The sequence below is a fragment of the Lepidochelys kempii genome, chromosome 6 (assembly GCF_965140285.1).
Source record: "Lepidochelys kempii isolate rLepKem1 chromosome 6, rLepKem1.hap1, whole genome shotgun sequence".
NCBI classification, from domain to species: Eukaryota; Metazoa; Chordata; order Testudines; family Cheloniidae; genus Lepidochelys; species Lepidochelys kempii.
Window position 1 is genome coordinate 23,180,998 of NC_136385.1, and position 26,547 is coordinate 23,207,544.

A 26,547-nucleotide genomic window follows, 5' to 3' on the forward strand; every position below is an offset into this window, starting at 1 on the left:
TTATCCGCACTCCTGGATGCCACAGCTTTATTTCAGAGACACATGTGGTCCATTCGGCTTAGCATGACAGCGATCAGAGAGCCATAAAAAAACCCACCTTGATCATCATCTAAATATGAAACAAGGAGCCTTCTACTAACTCGTGGCCCAGGTCTCCTCGCATTGGCCCCAGGTGTGACTCCCCCTGAAGAGATTTGTATACCAGTGTCCCTGTGGATTTGGGAAAGGGCTCTGTGAAGGAGAGTTTACCCTCTTCTGCCCCACCAGTAAATCAGATCAATGAACAAACCAAGTACAATACGGTTACCAAAGCAGAGGGCTACTTTACAGTAGTTGCGGGCAGCGGCAGCGCATGCTGAAATCCTCTGTAAATTAATAGGTTTAATCCTTCGTTGTGGTCTTCATGGTTAGGAAAATGCTGGATGAGGCCCAGCTTTGCCCTGTTGACTTCATTGGGACTATTCCCACGCATAAATGTAAGCAAATGCCTAAACGTCTGCAGGACTGGGGCCTGGCTTTGGACTCGCTAAGCCACAGTGGGTCACATTCCTATTCTAAATTACACCAGTGGAAATCGGGAGTAATGGCCTTGATATCACAGCGGTGTCCCCGCAAGAAGAATCAAGTCTTAAATTAAAAACAATAAAGAATAAAATACTCCATTAAAGTGTTACCAGTTTGTGTAAATAAACATTCCTGGCGTAGGGAGGAAATGACTAAGTTATGCTAATAACAGGAAATGTAATGGTATTTCCCACTACGCTTGTTTCTATGCTCTCTAGCTTCTGTGGGCAGAATGAGCTTGCAGTGAAGCGGGAGGCTGTTAATTTTACCTGGCGGGTGAATGAGGCTCATTCAGTCTCAGTGGGAACCTGTACTTCCCTTAATTTTGTGCCACTAAATGGTGGTGCCTCAGTGGTGTAACTAGCACTGGGATTTAAATGAGCCTCAAAGCAAACCTCTGTGGCAATTGCCTGTTTCATGTCAAAACCAATTAAAATGGACTCTCTGCATCATTTTTGAAGCAAAACCTGAAGTTGTCCCTGGGAACTTCCCCACTAATTAAGTTGGGAGGGGTTCATCTGTAGAGAAAGCCATAGGAAATTCACATCTATTCAGCCATTTGAAGGGAGGCTTAAGGGTATCTAGATCACTGCCAAAGAGTTCTCCTGATTGCCCCTCAGAAAAACTGGAAAGAGGGAACAGAAGTATTTTTGGAGCCCCCTGGCTGAAGTAAGACCTGGGCATAGTGCCGGTGGCCTAATAGGTAAGGCACTGGCCTTTGAAGCTAGGAACTGTGGATTGGACTCTCCTCTGGAGTAAGAAGATACTTGATTTAAATCAATATCAGCTCTGAAGGAGATGGTCTAGCTTAACCCCAAGTTATTGGGCCCAGTGCAGGCATCATTGAGTGAAGTTTTATGGCCTGTGCTAGGAAGGTCAGACTAAATAATCACAATGGTCCTACCTGGCCTTAAAATCTGTTTACACTAGAAGGCAGAAGGGGATCACGGAGAGTATGTTCGTGAAATCTGCCAGCCACCTGTTTGCTAGCAGGCCTGTCTCTCTCACAGCACAAAGAACCTGGGACCCTTAGAAAAGTGGCTTCAAATTACCCACAGTTTCCAGATTGGCAAAACTCATTTTGCTGAGCCTATAACAAAATGTCGTCTTCTGTGTCTGCATCCTGGTCAGGTTTGAGGTTCCCATTCGTTGCTTGGAGCTGAGCTCTCTCTAGAATGAAGGACACCACTGGGTCACCGTGCTGACTGCCCTGCTCATCCTCCTCATCCTCCTCCTCCTCATTCCTATCCCCGTCCCCATCACTATCATCTTCTTTGTCAACCTGGTCTTCAAGCACTACAACATCATCCTTTGTCTCTGGATCAATATCATCCTTAAACCACACAGCTTTGTATCCATCGTCCACTGTCTTCCTGTCCTTTGTGAGGATAGATTTCACTTCTTTATTGCTGTCTGTGTCCTTTCCCTCTTTGTTCTCCTCCCCACCCTTCGTGGCAGCGGAAGCTGTTGCAATGGTGCTCTCCACCCTGGGCTCCAGAGGAAGGAAGCCGTCTGACGGCTGCTGCCCGACAGGGGTACCGTTCTCCAAAGTGTCGCTTCTCAGCGATTCATTGTCTTTCGTGCTCCAAACAGGATTTTCATCATCTTGGTAGCCTTGGTTACTTAAATCCTCAAGGGGATCCTGGGGGAATGGCAAGAGCAGAAATGTCTCATGATGGGGGGGGAAAGAGGGGGGGAGAAATGAAATGCTCGGGCACCGCTCTGCGGACATCAGTGGAATTGCACCCCTGCTGCCAGCTGAGGATCAGGCTGTCGAGGGGGCCCAGACAGGAGGCATGCGATACCCTAGTGGTAACTTTTGAGATGTAATTTCCCCTCCCTTCCTTTCTACCATCAGAAAAGTTGAATCAAACAATCTATGGCAAGGCTGCCAAAACTTACTGACCCTCCGAGCCACATACGACAATCTTCAAAAGCCCAAGAGCCAGGGGGTGCCTGCATGGGCTCAGGGCTTCAGCCCAGCTCCTGCTGAAGCCCAGAGCCCTGGCAGGTGCATCCCACTGGGCAGAAGCCCTGAGATCTCCACCACCTCGCTGCAAGGCAGAAGTCCCAAGCTTCCCCCACCCCAGTCTGGTAGGTGGAGAATGGGAGGGGGATGTGGGGGGCTGTGTGAGCTGCGCTTTAATAGTAAAAGAGCCTCATGTGGCTTGTGAGCCACAGTTTGGCCATCCCTGCCCTATGGGAAAGGACAAGTTCAGAACAGCTCGATTTGTTTAAGGATGGGTGGGGGGGATGCAAGACAGTCCAGTGAACTAATCAACAGCAGCCTCACCTCCATGACTCCTCCCCTCTTCCATCAGACCTTGAGGGAGAGTGTTTTTTTTTTGTAAACTGCTCCTAACCCCAGGTAGCCTGGTGAATTATTGGGACATTTATTCCTGGCAGAGTGATTGTCCAGTAGCACCATTACTCCGTTTAGGTGTTATTAGCATTTGCTGGGGCCCATTTGTTCCTATGGAAGCCCTGACTTGGGTCAACATGTCTCATCTCAGAGGCTTGCAGCAATCACCTGAGATGCAGGCACTTGATGCATCTCTCAGTACCACCGCTGCAGTCACAGGACACCCATAAGAAGTGTATCTAATACTTTGCACTTCTAAGGCACCTTCCATCTAAGGGTCTTGCTTTACAAACGTTAGTGAATCTCCCCTCCTGACACTCCTGTAACAGAAGTATTAGTGCCATTTTGCAGATGGAGACAATGGAAGCCCAAAGACGTTAAAGCCAACATTTTCAAAAGAGGCCACTGATTTTTAGGGTCCTCCATTTCTGGGTTCCTGACTTCTCAAGTTCTGAACACCTGCAGCTCCCATTGAGTTCCTACTCCTATCTCTTTGAATCCACCTATTGTCTGGCCTCTTATTCTTTGAATTCTCTGGGGCATGGGTCATCCTGCTGTTATATCTGTACAGTGCATAGCAGAGGGGCTGGAGCCTCGACGTGCTATGGCAATACAAATCATAATGACTGTGACAGTGCGTGACGTTTGGCTCACCAAAAAATGGAGGCCTGCATACTCAGTGCGACGCTTAAACTTTGGTCCATGCGACCTGTCACAGTCACACAGCAGGACATAGAACGTGGATATCCCAGCACCCTGGTTCTTTCTTTAACCCCAAGACACATAGGTGCTGACTCCATGGGTGGTGCTCAGCACCCACCAGCCATAGCTGATGTGGGAGGGGGGGAAAGGAGGTCAGCAACGGTGGCACCAATCAGCGGATGGGGGAGGAGGGAGGAGAGCAGTGGGCGGGCAGGGGTCCTCGAGGAGGGGACAGGAAGAGGCAGAGCAAGAGCGGGGCAGAATGGGGGTGGAGCATCCCCCGGGAAAAGGAAAAGTTGGCCCTTATGCCAAGGCATCATTTCCGAGCTCTAAGGCAACCCTGAAACGAAACAGTTACAAATTAACCACTTACTTTGTCGCTCTCTTTTCCAACCAGATGCTTAATTGTGTTTGCATAATGCTTGCCGACAATCAATCCAAGCAACAGTAAGGCTATTACCAGAAGTACCGCCAACGTGGCGCCTAAAGCAGCCATGTCCTGTGCAGTGTATTGCAGGTTAGCTCTTGCGTCTTTTGTACCTACGAGGAAAACAAATGGATGTTACACTTCTCAGAATCACTTATAGGTGGCCTTTCATGCAAGACTTGATTGGAGGAGGAGAAGACAAAATTGCTTTTCTAAGATCAAGGGGAAAACTCTCCTGTAGAGTGCAAGTGAGGAAACGGACCCATTTAATCTGACAGGGTGTACTGCAGTGGCGTGCTTGAGGCGTCGGCTTTTGGAAGGACACCGAATGGAGAGGCTGGGACTTACAAAGGTGATTTTCCCATTTAAGCAAATGGGGAATTTTTCCTGAGAAAGAATTGCTGGACTGGGACAGGAGTGTTGTGTTGACATTTGGCTTACCACATTTAACCCCCAGAGCATCCTTTCCTTAATCACAGCTCCTCATCCTGGACCTTGAATGAGGTGGGAGCTGAGGTGCCCAGTGCTGCGGGGATCAGTACCTGTGGCTTAGCAAACATGTCTGTGGCACATTCTGTACAGTGCCAGACAAAAGTTTACACCCATTGTGGGAAGGCAGATTGTGGCTGGAGTTTATTACTTTAAGTTTCAAATGATTAAAAGGCAAGTAGGATCCATTCTCATCCCTGTACCTGCTTATCACTGCCTAGACTGTGTAACTGAATGAGCAAATAAACAGTGGTGTTTCCTAGAGCAGACCTTTGTGACAATATTTGCTTCACAAATTTCCACCAGCAAAAGAAAACATTTTTTTTGTTTGTTTTCTAGTGGAAAAATGAGGCATCCTTTGTGCAGCGTTCTAGCCCAGAGATTTGGGGCCAAGTAAAAACAGGGAATAAAAACTTGACCAGAATAGCATTCCGATCTCTGTTACATGGCTGCAATTTGCACTGACGTCAGTGGGATCTGAGAAGCACCTTCTACCCTCTTGTCTATTAACTGGTGGACTTACTGTGCCATATTACAGCTGTCATGCTGATAAAAGCTACTATACTGGCCATTGTGCTTGTTGCTATGCTGCAGTAAAGCGCAGAGGAAAGTGACTGACTTGGGAGTTGCATTAAGTTGCACTATTTTAAAGTGTCTTTAATCCTTCGTTGATGACAGCATCTCACTCTGATTCTTATATTCCATGCCTATGGCAAATTGCCAGCTTTTCCTGGCTGTAAGTTTGTGTTATACTTTCAGCACTTAGCAGGTACAAGAAGCCCTTACCAGAATCAGCATCAAAACTGAGACACAGTACTATACTTTCAGAGGATTCACCTATTTAGCTTACCTCTAGGAATATTTGTTTCTTATTCCATCCTCATTTTGAATAGTAAACCAATTTCTTTCAAGTTTCACAATAATTAATAGCGTGTTTTGCCCTTTTGCTGGCATGTTTTAATTGTGGACTTTGAATATTACCTGGGCCGGTGATACTGCCAACTGTTTATTATTAACGTGACAGTGAAGGACTGGCACTTGTATGAAATTTTACTACTTAATTGTGTTTGATACCATGATTAGTGATGGGAAATGCAGTCTGTAGAACTGATGCAAGACTTCACTCTTTCTGACGTCAGTGGGTGTGAAGTTATCCCTTTGGTGCACATGTCCTAGGAATTAAAGTGTACTTCAGCATCAACCTCCCATAAGTTGAGTATTATTAAAATGTACTATAACTTTCCCACTGACTTCTTCAATGCACTTTGGCTCACACCCTTAAAGTACACTCCGGTCCTTGGCATACAAATCCCTTGACACCAAAGAACAGCCTTGAGGATAGGAGTCAGAGCATTTAGATCCAGAACAGGCCTATTGGCTCATTCCTCCTTGCCTTTGATAGTGCTGACTTGGCCCTCTGAAATATACTGTGTATACAGGAAAATAGGGCAATAGTTCTGTCACTTTAAGTACTCCAAGCCAACATATTTTTAGTACAGCGGTAAAACCATTTCCTTGCCTAGTTACCAGTATGTTGTTTGTTTGATAAATAGACACGAAGGGCCAAATTTTTAAAGTCACATCTATGTTTGGGTACCTCAGTTTCTGGGGTTTCAATCTTAGATACTTTAGGTACCAAGACTTGAAAATGTTGGCCTAATTTTGGCACTTAATAACTTGCCAGGGGGTGGGGTGGTGTTTTTCTTTTTCCCTCAGAGAGGCTGAAGCACCTGCAGCTCCCTCTGAAGTCATTGGGAGCTGGAGGAGCTCAGCATTTCTGAAAATAAGGCCCCATCAGTCTAAGCCTGGGCATCCAGAAATGGAGGTACCCATTCTAGCCTGGATCTTGGAGAAAAACACAGGCTGGAGGAGGGAAAAATTTGGAGAAGGCACCAAGAACCCCATTTGGGTGCACATGGCTAGAATGCTTGCTACAGCACCTCTGCAAATAGTTCTCTTACTAAAGAGCCAGTTTAGTTTTAGAAACATGAACTCCTCATATGTTGTTACCCAGAATGCAGTACGTGAAACCACGGTGACAGCAGTCAGTCTAGTGAGAACCACAGCAAAGAAGAGAGTATGATTAACACGCAAACGAAGCAGCACCTAGAAATGGAGCAATCTGGTAGCATGGAGGGACTGGGAAAGCTGGATTTCCACACACAAATCTTTGCACGAGCAGGGAAGCAGTGGAAGCAAGAACTGAGTCATATACACAGCTGACCATGGAAAATAACTATGAGAAAAAGAAGATAAAGCTTTTTTTACTACCTCTTTGGGGATGAGACATGAGTGAGACACTGGAACAGCCGATGAAAGTGTTTCTGTGCTGGGGTCTCAAGCAGAATGAGATTGTAGAGATAGGTGATCGTTTTTTTTACCCCAAACCAAGAAGCCGAAAAGAGAATAGATGCGTACACTACAGAGCTGAGAACTCTGGCATCCACATGTAACTTTGTAGCCATGATTTAGAGACAGAGTCGTTTGCGGCACACCTGATTCCAGCTTACAGGAAAGATTGTGAAGGGAAAACAGTCTAACCTTAGAGAAAGGCTTCCAAATAACAAGAGCAGCTGAACTGTCCAGGGAAAAGATCAAAACCATGATAGCCATTAGTGCAGAACAAATACACAGACTCAGGAAGCAGGACAGAGACAGACGGATTGAGAGCGTAGGCATCATTGTCCAGCGTATGTACTGCGCAAAGCAACATAACAAGGAAAAAAGAAATTGCCCAGCCAATGGGCAGTGTTGCAAGGAGAGTGGGAAACACAACCACTTTGTCCCCGAGCTGCAGTGACCCTGGAAAGAAAGAAAAGCAGCAGGACATGCAACGATTTGTGGATGTAGAGGCTTCCAATGAAGAAAAGTATGTCTGCAGTGTGACTTCAGCAAATCCAAAGGCTATCTATGTGCACTGACAAAGAAGGCGGTCAGCCATTCAGCTATTAGCTCAATGACCAATTTGATTCCGGCTGGATTGTGGGGCCAGCAGCAAATGTAATCCCAGCAACAGTGACATAGCAATCTGAGACAGGAGAAATGTGGTTTCATTGTACACCACCAGGACTTGGTCATTCTGAGAACAGCAGGCTGTTGATAAGAAAACGTCTCCTGTTTCATGGCTATCGCTTGGAGTCAATACTAGTTGATGCACAGTAGCACCAGCTGCTGCTAGGTAGCAGGGCAGTGCAAGCCGTGGATTGGATTGTAGTACAACGCTAGAATATCCTCTGCATGAGAGAGGAGGAAGAACAGTCAGTAAGGGCCCTGCCCAGCATTTTAACAGAATATAAGGCCATATTTGAAGATGGGCACCTAAAGGGCAAGCTGAAGTTAGAAAACCATCCCCACATGCTGCCTGTGAGATCTCTTAAACAGAGTTTTAGCCTGATGAATCCACTGACAGAGCAACTGGCAAGTCTGAAAAGAAGCAAGACTGCTCAGAGGCATCGTTACACCAGTTGAAACTAGCTCAAAGTGGATCGGCAGCCTAGTAGTGGTGAGAGAATCTCCAGGTAAACTGAGGATTTGCAGTGATCCAGAACCACTTAACAGAACATTGAAAATAAGTCATTATCCGGTTGAGGACCTGCTGCCTGACTTATCCAGGGCAAAAGTCTTCACACTTTGTGATGTTTAGAATGGATTCTGACAGATTCTGTACTGTGGCACTATATATATATATATATATATATATATATATATATATTTAAAATCCCTATTAGTTCTTCACTCTAAAACACGGAAAACCAAAAAATGAGAAACTGAAATTTTTCAGAAAACTGGCAAAATGTATCTGATTTTGCAGTGTTTTTTGATTTTTGACAGAATATGGTTCCATCAAAGTTTCTCTGACCAGCTCTGGTCAGCAGCAATGAAGTGCTACCCTCCTGAGTACTGGTAGAATTGAGTTGGAGAGGGGTCTCTGAGCCACAATGCCCTTCATGGCTGCATCTGGGGTGGAGCACCTTACACTTAACTGCCTTCAAAGGGCTGTACCTAAAGTCACAATCTATTTAGCAGGTTTCATCTGAAAGAATTCCAAAGCAATTTACAAACTAAATAGGCACAGGAGTCCCTTTCCCCAACACTGAAAGGCAGCTGCCTTCGGAATACAGCAGTTTAACAGCACAGGGCAATACCAAGCAACATTTGAGAACAGAAAGTGAAGAAGAATGCTGTATCCAGTAAAAGCTGCACTGGGATTTTAGTTAGGCACTAAAAAGTAATTATCCAGATTGGGCTTTCCCCAGGACATGGGGGTTTAGCCCCCCTTCTCTTGCAAAAGGTGCCATGGGACCTTGATGACACCAAGTGGTCAGAGCCTTGCTGTGCACCACAAAAAAGGGCTATCTCCAGTAGCACAGTGTTCCCCAATAGCATACTGCTATGTTGAGGAATATTGATCCCAAAGGGTGAGTACATCCTACTGAGTCATCAATACTGCAGCAGTTCTTGAGACTTCCTTGGAAACCTCTCCCATTCGTAAGGAGGACAAATCAGAAACAGACAGCGAGAATTAAACTGAATTTGCTGAGCGCAGAGCTATTGCGGGGTGGGGCGGGGGGGGGGAACGCCTTGATTCTGAGTAGCACACACATCTATCTACCTGTTTGATGACTGTTTGTGAAGGATGTTTGAGAAGACACAGGGTCTGATGGCCTCGGAGATCTGCTTGCTACTAGAGTTGATGTAAGAGGAGGGCTGGGCCCACCAGATGGGGAAGATGGCGGAGCAGTGGATTGAACAGTTCCACCTGGGTTTGTTCCTGTTATGGGGAATTTGGTGATTCCGGATTCTGAAGACCCCACTGGATGCATGCTGGATACTGCGCTGGTAGAAGACTTTGTGGTAGCAGGCTGTGTTGTGGTTTCAAGAGGCGGGATAAGTGAGCCTGAGGGAGTACCTGTCACAGGCTTTCCAGTGGGCCCAGATGTGCCAGCATTGTTGGTTGTCATGTTCACTGAAGAAGTGGATTTTATGGGTCCTGAATTGGATGTAGAAGCCGTGTTAGTTACTCCAGGTGGTGAAGCTGATGATGAACCAGAAGGTTTTGGAGTGGTGGTTCCTGTCCCAGCAGCAGCGGAGGTGGTGGTGGTGGTAGAGGTAGGAAGAGTTGTTGTCCCTGGAGACCCAAAGGTACCCGAGGTGGTGTTTAACTTTTAGCTACAATTTCATGTTACTTTATTTTTGACAATGGCAAAACATTTTATTCATCAGAACAGAGCAAAAGTAAAGCAGGTGACGATTGATACAACAAGCCATAAAGTTTCAATATAAATAACCAAGAAAGGTGTGTGTTCTACTGGCTGGAGGAGAAGGAGCTAAAACTTCTCCCTCCTTGCAACTCTTTAAAAGTGGAATTATGTTCATGGGCAGGCAGAATTTTAAAACCTACTCAAGTCCAGGACTGGCATGAATCTTAACAATCAGCAGAAGACTTGTGGAGCCATATTTTAAAAGGGCCTCCGAAATGCACCAGCAATATTTGTGAGTGCGGGCAAATCTGCATTCATAAGGGGACTCCTCCTGTTTTTGCACATGCAAATTCTTGTCTGCATGTGAAGCTGCAGGTGTTTGCCCACACAGATGGGTGTGTCCTCAAGTATAATGGACATTTTTCAGGAAAACTTTTTGCCACTTGGCCTATTGTATCTTTCTGTGCACGTCTAAGCACCATTTTGCTGCTGTTATCCAAACACTGTTATAGTGGTGAGGTAATGCAGGATATCAACTGCAACATTCTGCAAGGTGTAGTAGGATATAAACCAAGAAGGATATTTGGCAAGGTGGCCAGGGGTTTCTGACCCACTCCGTGTATTTAATGTGCAATGCAATATTGGTCTGCCTTCATGCAGACTACGAGGTGCTCATCAAGCTTTCAAATCTGATTGAGTGTAAATTCTATCCAACAGCAATTGCTAATGAGTATGGAAGGCACAAACTACCTTGTTCCAAAGAGGTTCTGTGATGGCCAGGGGGCCACGTGAAGAGTTCCATGCATTGCCCTATGGCTATCCTATTTTGCATGAGTCACAGCTCCATATTAGTAAGAGCTAAAGATCCCAGAAGTTAATGTTCCATCTTGACCTGAGTAGGAGGCTGCTGGGATCAAAATGAAGCACAGTATGCTGGGACCTCTTGGCTTCCCTTCTCTTTTTTAAAGATAAGAGCAGCTGCCATCTGCTCCTTTTTAAGCAAACTAGGAAAAACCCGTTAGCAAGGTACCCTTGTGACTCTCACTTTTGCCAACACTCAGCACCCCTCTTCATTCTGACCAATAAAATGAAGCATTGTATGTACAACGAAGCATGATCCTAGCTCTAGTCACATGTATAAAAAACATGGGAAAAGGAAAGTGAGCTGTCAAAGGCTAAATCCCTGGCACTTTGGGTGGGGGAGGCTGCTGTGAGTGTTTTAAGGCTACACTTGGAGTGCTCTAGCTGGAGAATAGAATAGAGCCTCCTATGAGATATGAATAGGCTTTGAATTGGGACCATAGTCTCTAATGTGTGATCTGTGTTCTCTAGATTGCCTGGGGCAATGTAAAATAACTCTTTGAGAACCATAAAACAATGGGATGCCCAGCGTACCTGTGGAAGGTGTGACCTCCACCGTGATCACAGTGTTTGCCTCCTGCAGACTCTCCTCATCAGTAGCAGTGGCCTATGCAGACATGAGAAGGAGATGACATTGGCTGCTTGCTTCATTCATTCATTCATTCTCCGAACATCCCCTGAAGTAATAGTACTCTGTACACTCCCACAGCACCTCCCGCTTGAGGCACTCAGAGCTTTATACACGTTCTATAACAATCCTTGCAGCATCCTTTGCAACTATGAAGTGGGGAAGCATTTTCTTTGCTGCTTTACAGATGGGGACTCTGAAGCATGAAGGGGTAAACTAACTTGCCCAAATTCACGCAGGAAGCCTGACAGATCTGGAATCAGAACTCAGATCTCCTGAGTTCCAGTCCTGTGCTTTCAACACTAGACCATATTTCCTCCAGAAATACAGCAGGGAACAATCTGGCACTGGCAGAAGGATACACAATGTGACAAAAAAGATCTATCCTTTAAGAAAACCCAAAAGCATAAGCCCCCTTTCTTGCTCAGAGGGGGGAAAAAACAAAAGGCTTTATCAGAGGATTTCAGAGTCCCCACAGCTGGTGCATATACCAAATCAGCAAAAGTCTTTATCTCTCATCAGTCCCTTTTGGACGTAGCTCCCAGTTAAGTCATTGGTGACTTTGTGGGTCTACGGAAGGCAGATTCTTAATTTTAAGAAACATTGCCCCTCTTTGTGTAAACCCTTCTGTGTGCATGATCGTTCGGAAAAAGCCAGCTCAGAGGAAAAATCCTACACAAAAGAGAGCTCTTAACATTGTTACGACAATTGCAAATAACTTCCAGAACCTCAGCTGTTGGAACATGGCACAGCTCCACTGATGCTGATTTACATCCACCAAGGATGAGTCCCTTAGTATTTCATCTTCCCAACAAGAGTTGGTCTGTATCCTAAATGGGAACCTGGTAGATACGAACAGTGTTAATTGCACAGTCAACCTTTTAGCTGGGTCCTAAAGTCTTCCAAGAAGACAAATTTTGTTTTCTTTTTGTTAAATTCTGTGCATATGTAACACCAGGTTTACAATGATTAGTAGACAGCGGAGCTCATTGAAATCTTTCTGTCAATTTTTTTCCTGTGGAAAACTGGATTTTTGACTAAACAAAAAATTTTGTGAAAAATGTCTGATTTCTTTGAAACTTGTTAACTTTTCATTGGAAAACTGAAAATTTTGTTTTGTTTTAAATGAAAAGTTGAAATTTTCTACCGAAAACTCTGGAAAACTTGTGTGTGTGTGTGTGTGTGTGTGTGTTCGTTGAAATTTTCCATGGGTGAGAGGGAAAACCCATTTCTTGACTGGCTCTGGCAGACAGTCCTGTATTTTACAGGCTTCTCAGGCATGTTAGCTCTATGACAGGGGTGGGCAAACTTTTTGGCCTGAGGGCCACATCGGGGTTCCAAAACTGTATGGAGGGCTGGATAGGGAAGGCTGTGCCTATCCCTATCTGCCCCCTCGTACTTTCCGCCCCCTGACTGCTCCCCTAAAAACCCCCCACCCCTCCAACCCTCCCTGCTCCTTGTCCCCTGACTGCCCCCCCAGGACATCACCCCCTATCCAACCCTCCCTGTCCCCTGACAGGCCCCCCGGGACTCCCACGCCTATCCAACTGCCCCCTACTCCCTGTCCCCTGGCGGCTCCCTGGGACCCCCTGCCCCTTATCCAACCTCCCCGCTCCCTGCCCCCTTACCATGCTGCTCAGAGCAGCATGTCTGGCAGCTGCGCCGCTCGGCTGGAGCCAGCCACACCGCTGCACTGCCTGGCAGGAGTTTGCAGCCCCGCTGCACAGAGCGCTGGCTACACGGCGAGCTGAGGCTGCGGGGGAGGGGGAACAGCGGGGAAGGGGCCGGGGGTTAGCCTCCCTGGCTGGGAGCTCAAGGGCCAGGCAGGACGGTCCTGTGGGCCAGCTGTGGCCCTTGAGCCGTAGTTTGCCCACCTCTGCTCTATGATCACGATTACCTTGAGCTCCCTATCGCCCCAGCTGTTGTCTCATCATCTGTTTCTATTGTAAGGTCTCTAGGGTGGGGGCTGTCATTTTTATGATGTGTCTAGCTCTGATCGGGGACCCCAGATACTCTGGGAGCTACTGTAATACAGATAACTATCCTCTGCCTATCGGGAAAGATGACATACCAATACTGTTATAGTTGTGGCTGACTGCAGCATTATGTTTGTCAGGACAAGTCCATCTCTGGTTACAGTGAAATCACTGCTGTTTTGAATGCTGTACGTGATCTGAGGGTTGAGTTTCTGAAAAATTAGATAAGAAAGTGAGTTAAGCATCTGCATTGGCTGTCTGTGTTTTCCCAGAAATTGTTGCCCATAACAATGAGCGGAATCCTTACTCCTATAAAAATGGTTCCCTCAGGGTGAAATTCACTCCCATGCAAAGAACCAGCACAAGGGAATCCTGTTGGGAAGGTTTAAATGGGATAAAAACGTTGCATAAGCCTATTGCTGGGCTTCTGGACTGGGGTAATTGTTGCTGTATTTCTGTATGTTGTTCCATCTATATATGTCCTGTTCCTGTCACAGGCTGGCTGGCCCTTTAGAGCAAGCTAGGCTGAGCAGCTGAGCTATCCCTCAGCTTCACTGGTGATGCAGTGAATTAGTGATCCCAGCTGGGTGCGATGGAGCTTAGTTACAGTGATAGACCCCAGAACGAGGATGATTTAAAAGGAGCTGTGAACTCAGCCTGGAGAGGAGACCAGAACAAGGGGAGTTCCCTCTCTGGGAAGGGCCCGGGGGAGTCAGGCTGGAAGGCCCACAGGGATTAGGGTAGGTTCCTATGGGGGAGCCTAAGATGGGGCCTGCAAAGAGCAGGGAGATCCCTGAGCAGGGGACCTGCTAGAAGGAAGCAGCATAGGAGAAATTTTGTGGAGGGGCTGAGGGAAGGGGCCAAGAAGCAGTGAACGTCAGTGGAACCCGAGTGGGTATTTATTTGGACTTGCAGAGGAAGGGGGCTGAACTTAAGAGGAGACCTGACTGGAGGGCCAGGCCATGGACGACTTGGAGAGAGACAGGCCATCACAGGCCTGAAAAAATGGTCAACAAAGGGTGCAAGAGAGACAAAGCCCACCCTGTGCAATGCTGCATCCAAGCCTGAGGGAGTGCCCCTGAGGTGAGGGTGCAGCATAACAGGTACCCATACTGTGTTCCTGGCTGCCCTTACGCCAATTAAAACTGTCAATCTCCTCTCTTTACCCAGGATCAATCACTCTGTTGCAGACAGATAAATACCTATCCTCGCTTGCTCCTATCAGTAATGTCCCCATCAAGCTGAGCCGTCCTTCAATGTCTGAGGAAATGATGGGCCTTGCAGTGAGACTGAAAGGCTATGAGATCCGGACTTGGGATTTCTGGGCTTCCCTGTCACAGTGGATGCCATCAGCAGCTTTCGATGGGCTTGATCTGGTTGCCTCTCAAGTCAGTGGCAAACCCTTCCCTCCTATCCCCCACCCCCAATCCAGATCCACGCATGAAGTATGTAGAGTAACAGACCAAACCCTTCCAGTTCCTTACATTAGGGAAGTCGTCATCAGCTGCAAAGATCTTCAGGGGTATTGAAGGTGCTTTAGAGTCCATGACCAGACTGAGAGTGGCCAGCCCGGCAGACACCGTCCCTGTGTACCTGGAGTTTTCAAAGTATGGTGCGTGGCTACTTTTAGCGATGACCTTGATCTCTACTGTGCTGAAGGAGTATCTCAGTGCATTGTTGGCCTGGGTGGCCTATAGAGAAAGGAGACAATACAGACACACAACTATTCCCTTTGTTGGTGAGACACAAGAGGATGTGGGGCCAGATCCAAAGCCCATTAAAGTCAAAGGGATTTTTTTCTGTTGATCAAATGGGCTTTGGATGAGGCCCATGATGGGAGGCTGGGATAGGACTAAGTTAACATTTAGAGCAGGGGACTGATGGTTAGAACTGCTGTGTTCTAGCCCAGTCTCTGCCACTGGCTTTCTCTGTGACCTTGAACAAGTCTCTTAACCTTCCTGTGCCTAAAATTTTCCCACCTATCACATGGGAGGTGCTTGAGGCTTAATTTATATATGTAAAGTGCCTTCAATTCTTCAATGCCAAGGGCTACAGAAGTGCCAAATATTACTAGGATAGGATGATCCAAGCCAGCAGACATGGCTATGCTGCATAACATCAAGAGGTTTCACCAGCAGCTGTGTTTACAGCCTGATAATCTAGAGCTTGGCACATATTTTTTCCCCAAAAATGGTTTAAAACTCTTGACTTTCCTTTGATTATATTCTAGTTGGAAAATGGAGCTTATTCATGTGGGCAGACTAAATAACTGCTTTTGTGCCCACACAGATCATGCCCAAGTCCCCAGCACTAGTCCTTTCTGTTAAGTTATGATAATTTTAACCCAGATGGATGGCTCTTCAGTTAAGGTTGCTTCCTACATCCTGATTTGAGGGCACAATCCAGTCATCTTTACGCAGGTCAAAATTCCCACTAAGAAATCCCAGCAGGAATTTTGCTTGTAGGAACAAGGCAGGATAACACCCGTTTCCAGACACCTGTTGCACACTGGATGCTTCAAGAAGAAATCCTGTGTTTAATTACTCTTCATCACAAGCCGAAGCACTGTGGTTTCCTTGACTCCTAGCACATGTAAAGTCACTGTCCTCCTGGCCAGAAGCTCTGGAGCTGAGACCTGGGGTTCTGGAATGTCAATAGACTTACCATGACACGCAAAATGAACATGTCTGTAGTATTTGCTGCTTTGTTCATCGTTATATTCCCTGTATCACTATCCAATAAGAATACATCGTCCTTGTTTCCTAAAGACAATGGGAAGGTTAATTGGGACTAGTGTTGACCATAAGAGATACTTTAGTAAACGTATCTAGAGCTTTAAGAGATTTCGCTGTGGCTTATGTGTTTTGCACCTCGGATATTGCAACCCATGACATCATCTCCTTATCACCCTTGCCAGGCTTTAGGACTGGGGACACGTAACATGGACACAGTGTTATCTCAAAGCGTAGATTCAGCCTGATGAGAACAACAGGAAGACACATGCAAGCCTGACCGGAGGTAAGAGAGCGACACTTCTTATTTAAGTTGCACTTAAGTGGCTCCAGCTGATGTATGAGGCCGACTGTGCTAGTACTTACATAGTAAGAGCCAGTCCTTACCTCAGAGAGCTTACAATCTAAAAGGACAAAGGAGGTGCTCCCCTCATGTTACCGATGCGGGGAACTGAAGCACAGAGAGACTAAGTGACATGGCTAGGGTCACCCAGGAAGTTTGTGGGGCTGAGCCAGGAGTGGAATCTAGGTCTCCTGGGTCCCACTCCAGTGCCTTAGTGACAACACAAGCCTTGGGAAGGAATGAAGAGATTTTTTTACAACACAGTGGGACACGTTGCTCACTGTCAGCATCATGTTCCCTACTCAGTTCTGCACTGCCATATGGGTATGCAGCTAGGCCACGCCTTACAGAACAAATTAAAAAGATCAGAGAACTAACAATCTGTCTGATATGGACGAATTGTATTTGTCAATCAACTGACCTCTTTTTTTAAAAAAAACAAAACAAAACAAAAAAACGTTGACTGAAATAATGTGCTGTTTGACCATGGAGAAATCAGCTGATTATAGTCCAGCCTTTATCTTTTGAAATCAAGACTAACGCATGGAATCCCAGTCAGAGCTTTTCGCAATGTCCAGTGGTGCGAATACAAAATTCTCAACTAAAAATGAAAACACAGAAGGTTTCAGGAATTTTTGGTTCAGGCAGGTTGAAGACTAGCTGGAATCAGTGTGACTGGAATGGAGAAAGTCAGCCCCAGCCATTAGGATAAAGATCTGTATCAGCTGACAGAAAAGAGCTTCTCCCTCTCCCCTCCCCCCCCAAACAAACACACTGCGCTGAGCTCTGGTTGTAGTGATGTGCTGCTCCTTTTCTCCCCGTCTCTACAGTCTAAAGAGACAAGAAACCTATGAGGTTCCCACTATGTGTCTATACAGCACCTAGCACAATGGAGGTCCTAATTCTATCCTGATGGGGCCTCTAGACACGACAGGAACACAGGCAATTAATTGCAATAATTATTTTTCTGATCTAGAGCTATATTGCTGTGACTAAATATTAATTCTGAGGATTCCCCCCACTGGTGAGGGAAACTTGACAATATTACCAATGGGAAATGAATGTTTGGGAAGATAGGAACTTTACTCACCATCAACAATGCTATACACTATTTTTTCATTCAAAGTGTAGTCAGGGTCGATGGCATAGAGGGGCCCAGGTTTTAGGATCAGTGGTTCAGTCTGCAACAACAAGGCGAGACTCTTAAAAACAAGACACTAGATGCCTGCAGAACTTTCCAATCCAAGTGATACTTAGCTCACGTGCACTCTGTTACTGGAAAACACAATGCTTATTGCCAGGGGTTGACTACTGCAGAACAGAGACGACAGAGAATAGAATTTGGGGTGGTGTAGCTCCTTCCTTGCTCTAGGTATGCATCAAAAGCAATGAACCCTCTGCTGTTGGGAATTTTCAGTCTCAGTGGTTGACTCAGACTTGCCACTGCACTGACATGTCCTTATTTATGACTGGCGTCAAAAGCCTGCTCATGACTAAGTGATACAGCTGGTACTGGGCATGATCCTTGGGGGAGAGGGTGACTTATTGTTCAGTGTAACCAGTCTTCTCCCAGCCTCCCCAACATGCATTATTCTGCTGACCATAGTCTCAAATAGTTGCTGGGGAAAACAAACCATGTTTGACTGTAACCTTCTTCCGTGTGGGGTGTGAAGACATGCAAAGAGCTGTCTCATGGAACAAAGCTGAGCAAACCCCACAAAGGGTCCAGTCCTGCAGCCCGTCCTCAGGCAAGAGAGAGACCAATGTGTACCAGTATCTGATTCAGAACAGATTTTCCAAACGCCTCATGAACTGAGCTGATCAGTGCTAGACAGGTGTTCAGAGTTGATGTTCTAGTGTCATTATTATCGTCCCTCACTATTGAGAGGGAGTTACCGGAGCTCGCATTACAAAGCCTTAATTTCCCAAAGGGCTTTTTGAGCAACTGTTTTGCTAAGCACATCCACACTGACTCTATGCCAATGCTCTCATCTCTCTTAGGATGGTAATACCGTGCTGTAAACTCAAGCAACAATGTTGATGGACGTCTGATGGAGTATGGTGATGGCATAGATACAGGCTGCATCACATGGGTGCAGCAGCAGGCATCTCTCCTAAGCAGACAAACAACTTTTTCAAAGAAAGGGCACCGTATTGAGGGCTGGATTGAAGCCCTAGGCACACCCCGACACTGGGGCTGTTCCCATGGCCTACACCCCAGTAGAGGAGTGAACTAGAGGGGTGGTCCCCTCCATGCTTCCAGCAATGAAAGGCAGGGTGGCAGGATGCCTGCCAAATATGGCAAGCCCCTTCCCCAAGGAATGGACCTGGTCTGCTCCCTGATGGTGACTGCAGGACCAGTTGGCTTCCTCCCTGTTGACTATGCTGCAGACTCAGGGAGAAGTCACTGCCTTGACTTACGCCTGCCTCATGTTTTCAAGCTTTTCTGCACCACGATGGGAGCTAGGAATATAGTAATTTAAATCTGAGGTTCCAACATCACGTGAATCCAGGAACCAGGGCCTTAGGCCTCTGCTCCGATCGGGCCTGGACCATATCTGTGATGCTAAAGACCTGTCCTGGGATACAGACTGAAAGCATAAGCTCCTGTGTGGGCTGCCTACCGTTTTCTCTGAGATGTTGACCCTTCCAATGTACCCGCTGCTGATGCAAACTTTCTTATCCGCATTAAGGAAAGTGCACGGTTGGAACCAGGGCGGTTTGGTGTCAGCTTGTTGGATGTCTATGTTTATAGTTGCAGTGGCTGTATTACCATCTGCGCTGCCAGGTGCCCTGTCCTATACAGAAAATCAGAACATTCCTGTTAGATGCAAGGCATATTTCCAACCTTAGAACCCCCTTCCCGGAAGCCCCTGCAAAATCTAATGGGCTGGATCCTTAACTGATGTAAATCAGTGTAGCTGCATCGATTTGTTTTTTTCCAATGGAGCTATGCCAGCTGATACACGCTGAGAATCTAGCCCTGTAACTATTGTTAGTATGACAATTACAGCTATGTTGGTGGATAGAATACCCACCAGGACATAGCAGCTGTGAAGAATGAAATGTTTTGCTCACATATAAAACTCACCCTTGCATACAAGATTAACTGCATAAATTTATATTTGTCATAGTCCAGGGTTTTGTGCAAGTAAATGCTTGGGTTATTAATTCCTTGTATGTTAAAGTAGTCAGTTGCTTCCTGAAAAACAAGAGGGGGCGGGGAAGGATGATAGCTGTCTCCATCACAGACACACACTCTGAAATACTGTTAGCTGCTTAACATATATAACATCCAAGGCTGGGTATTTATAGGAGAAATACATGCATAGTTCATCTGTTGATGCTTTGAACTCTTTTTGGTCTCTTGTTAGTAAAATGGAATCATCTCTGGCATTTCAGTATGGATCATTAGTGGAATTTTGAACATTCTTCTCTCAAAATGATCATAGGGCTGAATTCAGATTTAAATTAGTGGAACAGAGAGCAAAACTTGGCACATCGCTTTCTACTGTAGTCAGAAATAACAGGCTTGGCTTCGCTCTCACTTACACCAGCGCCTTTCATAGCATTCTTCCTGATTTATACCATTTTGAGGCCAGAATCTGACCTGATGGGTAAAATTCTGAACTCATTTACACCTGTTTAACTCCATTAAAATCAGTGAGGTTTCACAAGTGTAATTGATGCAGAACTTTGACCCCCATCTGCCCTTGACATGATTCTCTTCTTTTTTTGTTTGAAAAAAAGTTTTTATCCATTCCTTTGTTAATTAAAACTTAAAACAAACAAAATGACAAAACACCATCCTTTATACTGAAGATTGGCATCAGTTTAACTGAATATAAATTATCCATTGGTCTTTCAACAAAATCCTTAAAGATGAAGGCTGATCTTGTGGCTAAGGCCCTGGACTGGGGCTCAGGGGATCTGGATTCAGTTTCTGGCTTTGCTCCAGACTTCCTGTGTGACCTGGGGCAAATCCCTTAATCTCTCTGTGGCTCAATTCCCTGTCTGTAAAACTGGGGTAATCGTACTTCCTTTCCCACTCTGTCTGCTGACCTATTGAGAGTCTAAGCTCTTCAGGACAGGGTCTCTCTCTTACTGTGTTTGTAGTACAGCCTAGTACAGTTCTTCCCCAACCTTGTGTTGGCTTCTAGACACTACTGTAATGTTAATGCTGAAGAGGTGCTCTGGTAATATATATTTTTAAGTGTGAATTTTTGAAGAATTAATTATCTAAAACATGGATTTCTCTGTTTCACTAGTGCCTCCTTGCTCTGTCCTTGCTTTATCTTTCTGGAAATCTCACATGTACTCCAGCAGGTGAAATAACCAACTCTTGTTGAATGTCCCACTTGTCACCTGTCTCAAAGTTGGTGCCAGTGTAAATCACTAACGAAGAGTTCTATGCTTTTGCAATGAACATACTCACCGGGGTGATCGCTGTAAGTTCATATTGTATGTTGTCCAGATCAAGGTCGCTAGCAGTTACGCTCTTCTCGGGTATAATGATCGTATTCACTTTTGTATCCTCAAAACAAATATACATGATTATTTTTCCATTTTGGCAAATGGTCACATGCTGGATATAGTGTCCTCACTGGTAAATCCTTCCTAGTCCCCTTGTGCTGTATGGGTCAGTGCTCTTGAATTAGAGAGAATCCTCCCACTGCCACCTCTGACCAAGTTTAATTGACATGGTGGTAAAAATGCTGGATGCCCCCAGAGCATTGTCTACACTAGGGCCCTTATCGGAACTGGTGTTGCTGAACTGAGATGGTGCCAGCAGAAGTGTGTATTCTAAAATTCCCTGGCGTAGATGTGATAGCTGCCATCTTGGCTGACACACCAGGGACTTAACCAGAGCTAAAAGCAGGAGCTGCTGTAGCTTGAGCTAAAGAGTCAAGTTTTCCCAAGCTGTGGCTGCAACAGGTTCCTATCCTCTGATCAGTGTGACCAAGAAGGGCAGGCCTCACAAGAGGACCTGAAGTGTTTTGAAACCTGCCAGGTTCTCTATGTGGAAGATGGGTGACACCTGGTAGCTAAGCCTGAATATAAACTGCCTGTTTTTTTTAAGATGCGTCTTCTCTGTGCAGAGCTTTTGTTCTGACTAAATAGTACTTTGCTTTATGAAAGCTGGCTGGTCGCTGATAAACCTTGTCCTTGCCTCTGAGAGAGCAGGACTGCAGGTGCTGAACTCAAGTCAGTTCTGCTGAGGTGATCACAGTGAATTGCAGAAATCTGCAGCATAGGTCTGAAGGGAGAGGATAGTGAGATCCTGCCCCAAGAAAGTCGACCACCAGAGGCCCGAAATTTGGGTGGGATCCCTCAAGGCTGCCCATAAGAGGTCAGAGGTGCAGTTACCTTAGGAAATGTGACAGTCAGCACAGAGGGGGACCTGTAACGTGTACTGAGAAGTGGGTTCCATAGACAAAGCCCCTGGAGAGCTGCACATTAAGGGGTGCCACTCTTGGCTTCAGTTTGCTTTCCTCTGTGTGCTTTGATTTTGGCTAAATAGGTTAAGTACTGATTTCAGAAGTAGTGAGCACCTACAACAAAACAGCTGAAGTCAACAGAAGCAGCAAAGATTCAGCACTTCTGACAGTCAGGTTTTAAATGACTTTGACTGCACGGGCAGTAATTCTAACCTGAAATGTCAAGGAAGCATAGTTCTCTAATTTTCATGGACGAGAACAGGTTTCATACATGCTTATAAATCATTTTCCTCTTGCCAAATTAGAGTCCCACATGAATTGGAATGATCCGATCTGTAATCTTCCCTTTATTATGACAACACTTTAATAAAACCCTTACCTCAGGAACCTTTGCAGTGATATTTGTTTCCTCGAATGACGGGCTGTTATCATTCAAATTGCCAACTTTTACTACAACATTCACAGAATTGACCTGGTCGGGAGGTAGGAAGAGGGGAGAAAAATCACAACTAAAGTAAGACCGTTCGGAGCAGCACTGACTGGTAGGCATGAGCTGAGAAGACCGTGTGAGAATCAGAATTGGAACTGGACTACATGTGCATTTGGGCTGTAGGCTGAATGAAGGCCTGGGTTTGAATTTGGATATGATGGCACTGAAATCTCATGGGCAGTGGGTTGTTTTTTTTCTTTTTTTCTTTTTGCTCTTTCCAGGAGAAGACAACATTTTAACCATGAGAATGAGCAGTTTCTCACAAGGGGTATGTGTTGTGAATAGTTAACATCCGAGCCAAGAATGGTGTCCTGTTTCTAGTTTCTATCTAGCAATATGGCAGCATATTAGAAATTACACTCACCTCGACACCCCCTTTCCAGCAAAGCAGGGTTACTAGTAACACATTTTCTGCCTGTGTTTTAAAAACAGAAACAAAAAGTCTGTCATTTTAAAAACATCCATTGTGGCACCAACATTCTTCTCAGGTGTGGCTCACTCCAGTCCTGATGCAACAAAGTAACTGAGCACATGCTTTTGTGCATTTTAAGCACGAGCTTAAATCCCTTTTACTTCAGTTGGGATTTAGGGACAAATCTCATTTGAAATCAATGGAATTTAAGTATATGCTTAAAATAAAGCTAGTGAATAAGTGCTTTGCTTCAGCTGTGTTTATACTTTTTTTTTTTAAGATATTTTTCTTTCTTCCTTTTGCAGGCCTTCAATTAGCTTCTGATCTCCGTTACACTGGTGTCAGTGTGAAATCATTCCATTGACTTCAGTGAAGTTACTCTAGATTTACATAGCTGCAGATAGGATTGGACACTTCCCCCCCATGCGTGATGCTAGGGCTTGTCTACACTACCCGCCGGATTGGCGGGCAGTGATCAATCCAGCGGGGGTCGATTTATTGGGTCTAGTCTAGATGCGATAAATCGACCGCCGAGCGCTCTCCTGTTAAGTCCGGTACTCTACCAGGGTGCGAGGCGCAGGCGGAGTTGACGGAAGAGCGTCAGCCGTCGACTCACCGCAGTGAAGACACCACAGTAAGTAGATCTAAGTATGTCAGCTTCAGCTACGTTATTCATGAGGCTGAAGTGGTGTAACTTAGATTGATTTTCCCCCTCCCCCTCCCAGTTTAGACCAGACCAAAAGTGGGGCAGTGAGAGAGAGTTCTTTGACGCTGATGCTCAGCGAGGTTTCTGTTTATACAGATACCAATCAGTCCAGCTCCTTTCTTCATGGCTACATCTGTTCCCATAGCCAAAACCCTGTCTATCTGACTGCAGAATTAACATCCACCCTGCTAGAGTGCCCCTTCATTGCTCCCACATTACAGTGAGTCTGGCTGGAAAATCTGCAGCAGATCCAGGTAAATTAAACAGAGGTTAATATTGAACAATGAGTACAATGTCCCCCACAGAGTCTGTTTTTACAGGAAATCTTTCATTGTTCGATATGCTTCAGATTTGTACATTGGGAAAAGCAGGACTGCATTGCAGAAACTATTGAGAGGGTGGGAAGGAGCTGGAGGCTTTTGTTGCTGGGGGACAGTTTAGGATTGGCACATTTGCTGGCTATTAAAATAATCGGCAGTGAAATAGTTAACAACTCTGCCATTTAAATTGCTATTCAATTTCCAAATTAGAACTCCACTAAGGTGAACAGAATCATCTCGCAGCTCTAGACTGTTGTCATTTTGTGTATGTATGTGTATGATATTAAACCAGCCGTGGGGAGTATCCAAACTCCACTGAAATGCAGTTACAAGTCTCTGCTTTAAAACCTGCACCATATTCTCCAACACACCTTATGGACCCCTGGAATAGACTTTGTGGGTAGGGAACTTAAGAACAGGCATACTGGCCAGACCAGTGGTCCATCTAGATGAGTAGCCTGTCTTCTGACAACGGCTGGTGTCATATGCTTCAGAGGGAATGAACAGAAAGGGCAGTTATTCAGTCCCAGCTTCTGGAAGTTACAGGTTTAGGGACACCCAGAGCATGAGGTTGCTTCCTTGACCATCTTGGCTAATGGACATTGATGGACCTATCCTCCATGAATATATTTAATTCTTTTTTGAACCCATTTGTACATTTGGCCTTCGCAAAATCCTCTGGCAAGGAGTTCCAAAAGCTGATTGTGCATTGTATGAAGAAGTACTTCTTTGTTTAAAACCTGATGCCAATTAATTTCATTGGGTGACTCCTGGTTCTTGTGTTATGTGAAGGAGTAAATAACACTTTTTTTTCTCCACACCAGTCACGATTTTATAGACCTCTATCATATCCCCCCTTAGTCGTCTCTTTTCTAAACTGAACAGTTCCAGTCTATTTAATGTCTCCTCATACTGAAGCTGTTCCATCCTCCTAATCACTTTTGTTGCCCTTCTCTGTACTTTTTACAACTCTAATATATGTTTTTGAGATGGGGTGGGTGAACAGAACTGAATGCAGTATTCAAGGTGTCGGTGTACCATGGATTTATACAGTGGCATTATGATATTTTCTGTCTTATTATCTCTGCACCTGTCGGCTTTCCCCCAGTGTTCCCTTGAAAAAGAGAGAGTTGGTGGGGGCAGAAAAGGTTGAATTTACGCATACAAGTTCCCTGTTCAGGATACCGAATGTCAGTAAAATGGAAAAGGTGACGCCATTTTACAAGCCAGCTGTGCTGTGACTGTCAGAGGTATTAGATCATGTCCCTTTCACGTGACCTGTACTCTATGAAGAGTGTTTTACAATATTAACTCATCTGCTAATTGTCTCTTTTTTTCCAAATAAAAACTTACCTCATAATCCAAGGACTTGGTTAGACTCAATTCTGTGCCAATAATGGTAAACGATCCGGAGTCGAGTGAGTTCTCAATTGTTACTGTGACACCAGGCTGCATTGTAATGGTGGTAACAATAGCCCCCAGCTGATTATTCTCATCTATTGTTGGGTTCTCATTTCCTACAGAACATTCTGGAAAAAGCACACAATCATTTGTATCAACGTTGGCACAAAATTGTCAGCCAGTTCTCTTTGGATATTGGAACAGTCAGACTGGATCAGACCCATGGTCCAGCTAGGTCAGTACCCTGTTGCTGGCAATGGCTAGCACCAGCTGCTTCAGAGGAAGGTGCAAGACACCCTGCAATAGGCTGTTATGGAATAACCTGCTCATGGGGAAAATTTCCTCCATGCTCGTAGGACTCAACAGATGCGGACTTACCTGTGGTGCTCTGTGCAAGAACTTGTGTTAAGGGCAGCAGCAGAAGGAGTGCAACAGCAGGGAACTGATTAGAAACTGCCATGCAGGAAGCAGAAGGAAGCCCACGTCTTTGGACAAATCTAATCCACCACATTTTTTCTCCGTATTGTCACCGAAGCGTGCTCACCCATTCGCTGCCCCAGGAAGAAAAGAACACTGCATGTCTGGAGCAGACTCCCACCTTCGGCACTTCAACCTTTGCCTCCCTGCTTTATTGTTTAACTTATTTATGACTTATTTACTGGTTCCTGTTCTCAGAATGCGATAAGCTGTGAATTCCGCATTCTTCTTGGCTCTGGATCTCTGGATTTTTAACTGCGTTAGGATTTGGTGTTGAATACCCCCAAATAAATATAGTGGAGGGGGGGTGGACGTTGGCACCTGTTACGTTGTCTGTCTCCTCCAGTGCTCCTCAGTGGCAGGTGCGATTGTAATCACAGAGTGCATGCTAGAGTGTTGTACTGAGCCAATGATTTGGAGCAGGGCTGCACTTCAGATGTACCACAGAGACTCTCTGCTTCATGGTAGGGTCACCAGATGACCTGTTTTTTTAAAGGGACAGTCCCTTTTCTGGGGACTTTTTCTTATATAGGTGCCTATTAGCCCTCACCCCCATCGTGTTTTTTCACAGTTGCTATCTGGTCACCCTACTTCATGGGAATGTTTCATGGTAGAAATAATATGGGCTTAAGCAAACCTTCCGTGTCAGATCTCAACTCACTACTAGCCAGTACTGTCCTATGCAGCCCACATCAGGTCTATGCTCAGCTCCATAGCAAGCCGTGTTCTCCAGCACATTCTCTATGCTCTCCTCCTGCTTCTCGTTACAATGTGTTGCATAGCTCTCTGGGATGTTTAACTACAATGAAAGATCTTGATAGTGCAATGGACTGAGAGCTAGAACTCCTGCTTTGTTTGGACCAGCAGGAAGCCTCTGGTCTCCTACTAGCTCTGCTGCTTCTTTCTTTGGTGGCCTGGAGCAAATCAGGTCCTCTGTTCCCCCCCCCCACATTTGTAATATGTTGATAAAACTTCTCTACCTCAGAGGGATGTTAGAAGGCCTAAATTTTCAAAAGTG

The 26,547-nt window shown here is 45.5% G+C and overlaps 1 protein-coding gene across 3 annotated transcripts; it reads right to left on the reverse strand.

Moving 5' to 3' along the window:
- On the reverse strand, positions 1 to 25,652 carry CDHR5 (cadherin related family member 5). 3 transcript variants are annotated; one of them, XM_073347133.2, is made up of 15 exons: positions 25,431 to 25,652; positions 25,005 to 25,180; positions 22,578 to 22,628; positions 22,103 to 22,195; positions 20,721 to 20,819; positions 19,377 to 19,487; positions 18,910 to 19,083; positions 17,376 to 17,466; positions 15,875 to 15,972; positions 14,695 to 14,901; positions 13,306 to 13,422; positions 11,141 to 11,213; positions 9,157 to 9,672; positions 4,002 to 4,168; positions 1 to 2,206 (listed from the first exon to the last, which is right to left on the reverse strand). In XM_073347133.2, the coding sequence occupies exons 1-15, from the start codon at positions 25,561 to 25,563 to the stop codon at positions 1,655 to 1,657; spliced, it is 2,658 nt and encodes an 885-aa protein (XP_073203234.1). In that variant the 5' UTR covers positions 25,564 to 25,652; the 3' UTR covers positions 1 to 1,654. The 3 variants fall into 3 exon arrangements, with proteins under 3 accessions (XP_073203234.1, XP_073203235.1, XP_073203236.1); XM_073347134.2 differs by having other exon boundaries at positions 9,454 to 9,672; positions 25,431 to 25,648; XM_073347135.2 differs by lacking the exon at positions 9,157 to 9,672 and having other exon boundaries at positions 25,431 to 25,644.
- Between the last annotated feature and the right edge of the window lie 895 nt (positions 25,653 to 26,547).

Coding starts and splice junctions, on each gene's coding strand:
- CDHR5 (XM_073347133.2), bottom strand. CDS start 25,563: ATGTGGTGGATTAGATTTGTCCAAAGACGTGGGCTTCCTTCTGCTTCC. Junction 25,181..25,430: donor TCTTGCACAGAGCACCACAG/GTAAGTCCGCAT, acceptor TGCTTTTTCCAG/AATGTTCTGTAGGAAATGAG. Junction 14,902..15,874: donor TGTTCATTTTGCGTGTCATG/GTAAGTCTATTG, acceptor CTTTCTCTATAG/GCCACCCAGGCCAACAATGC.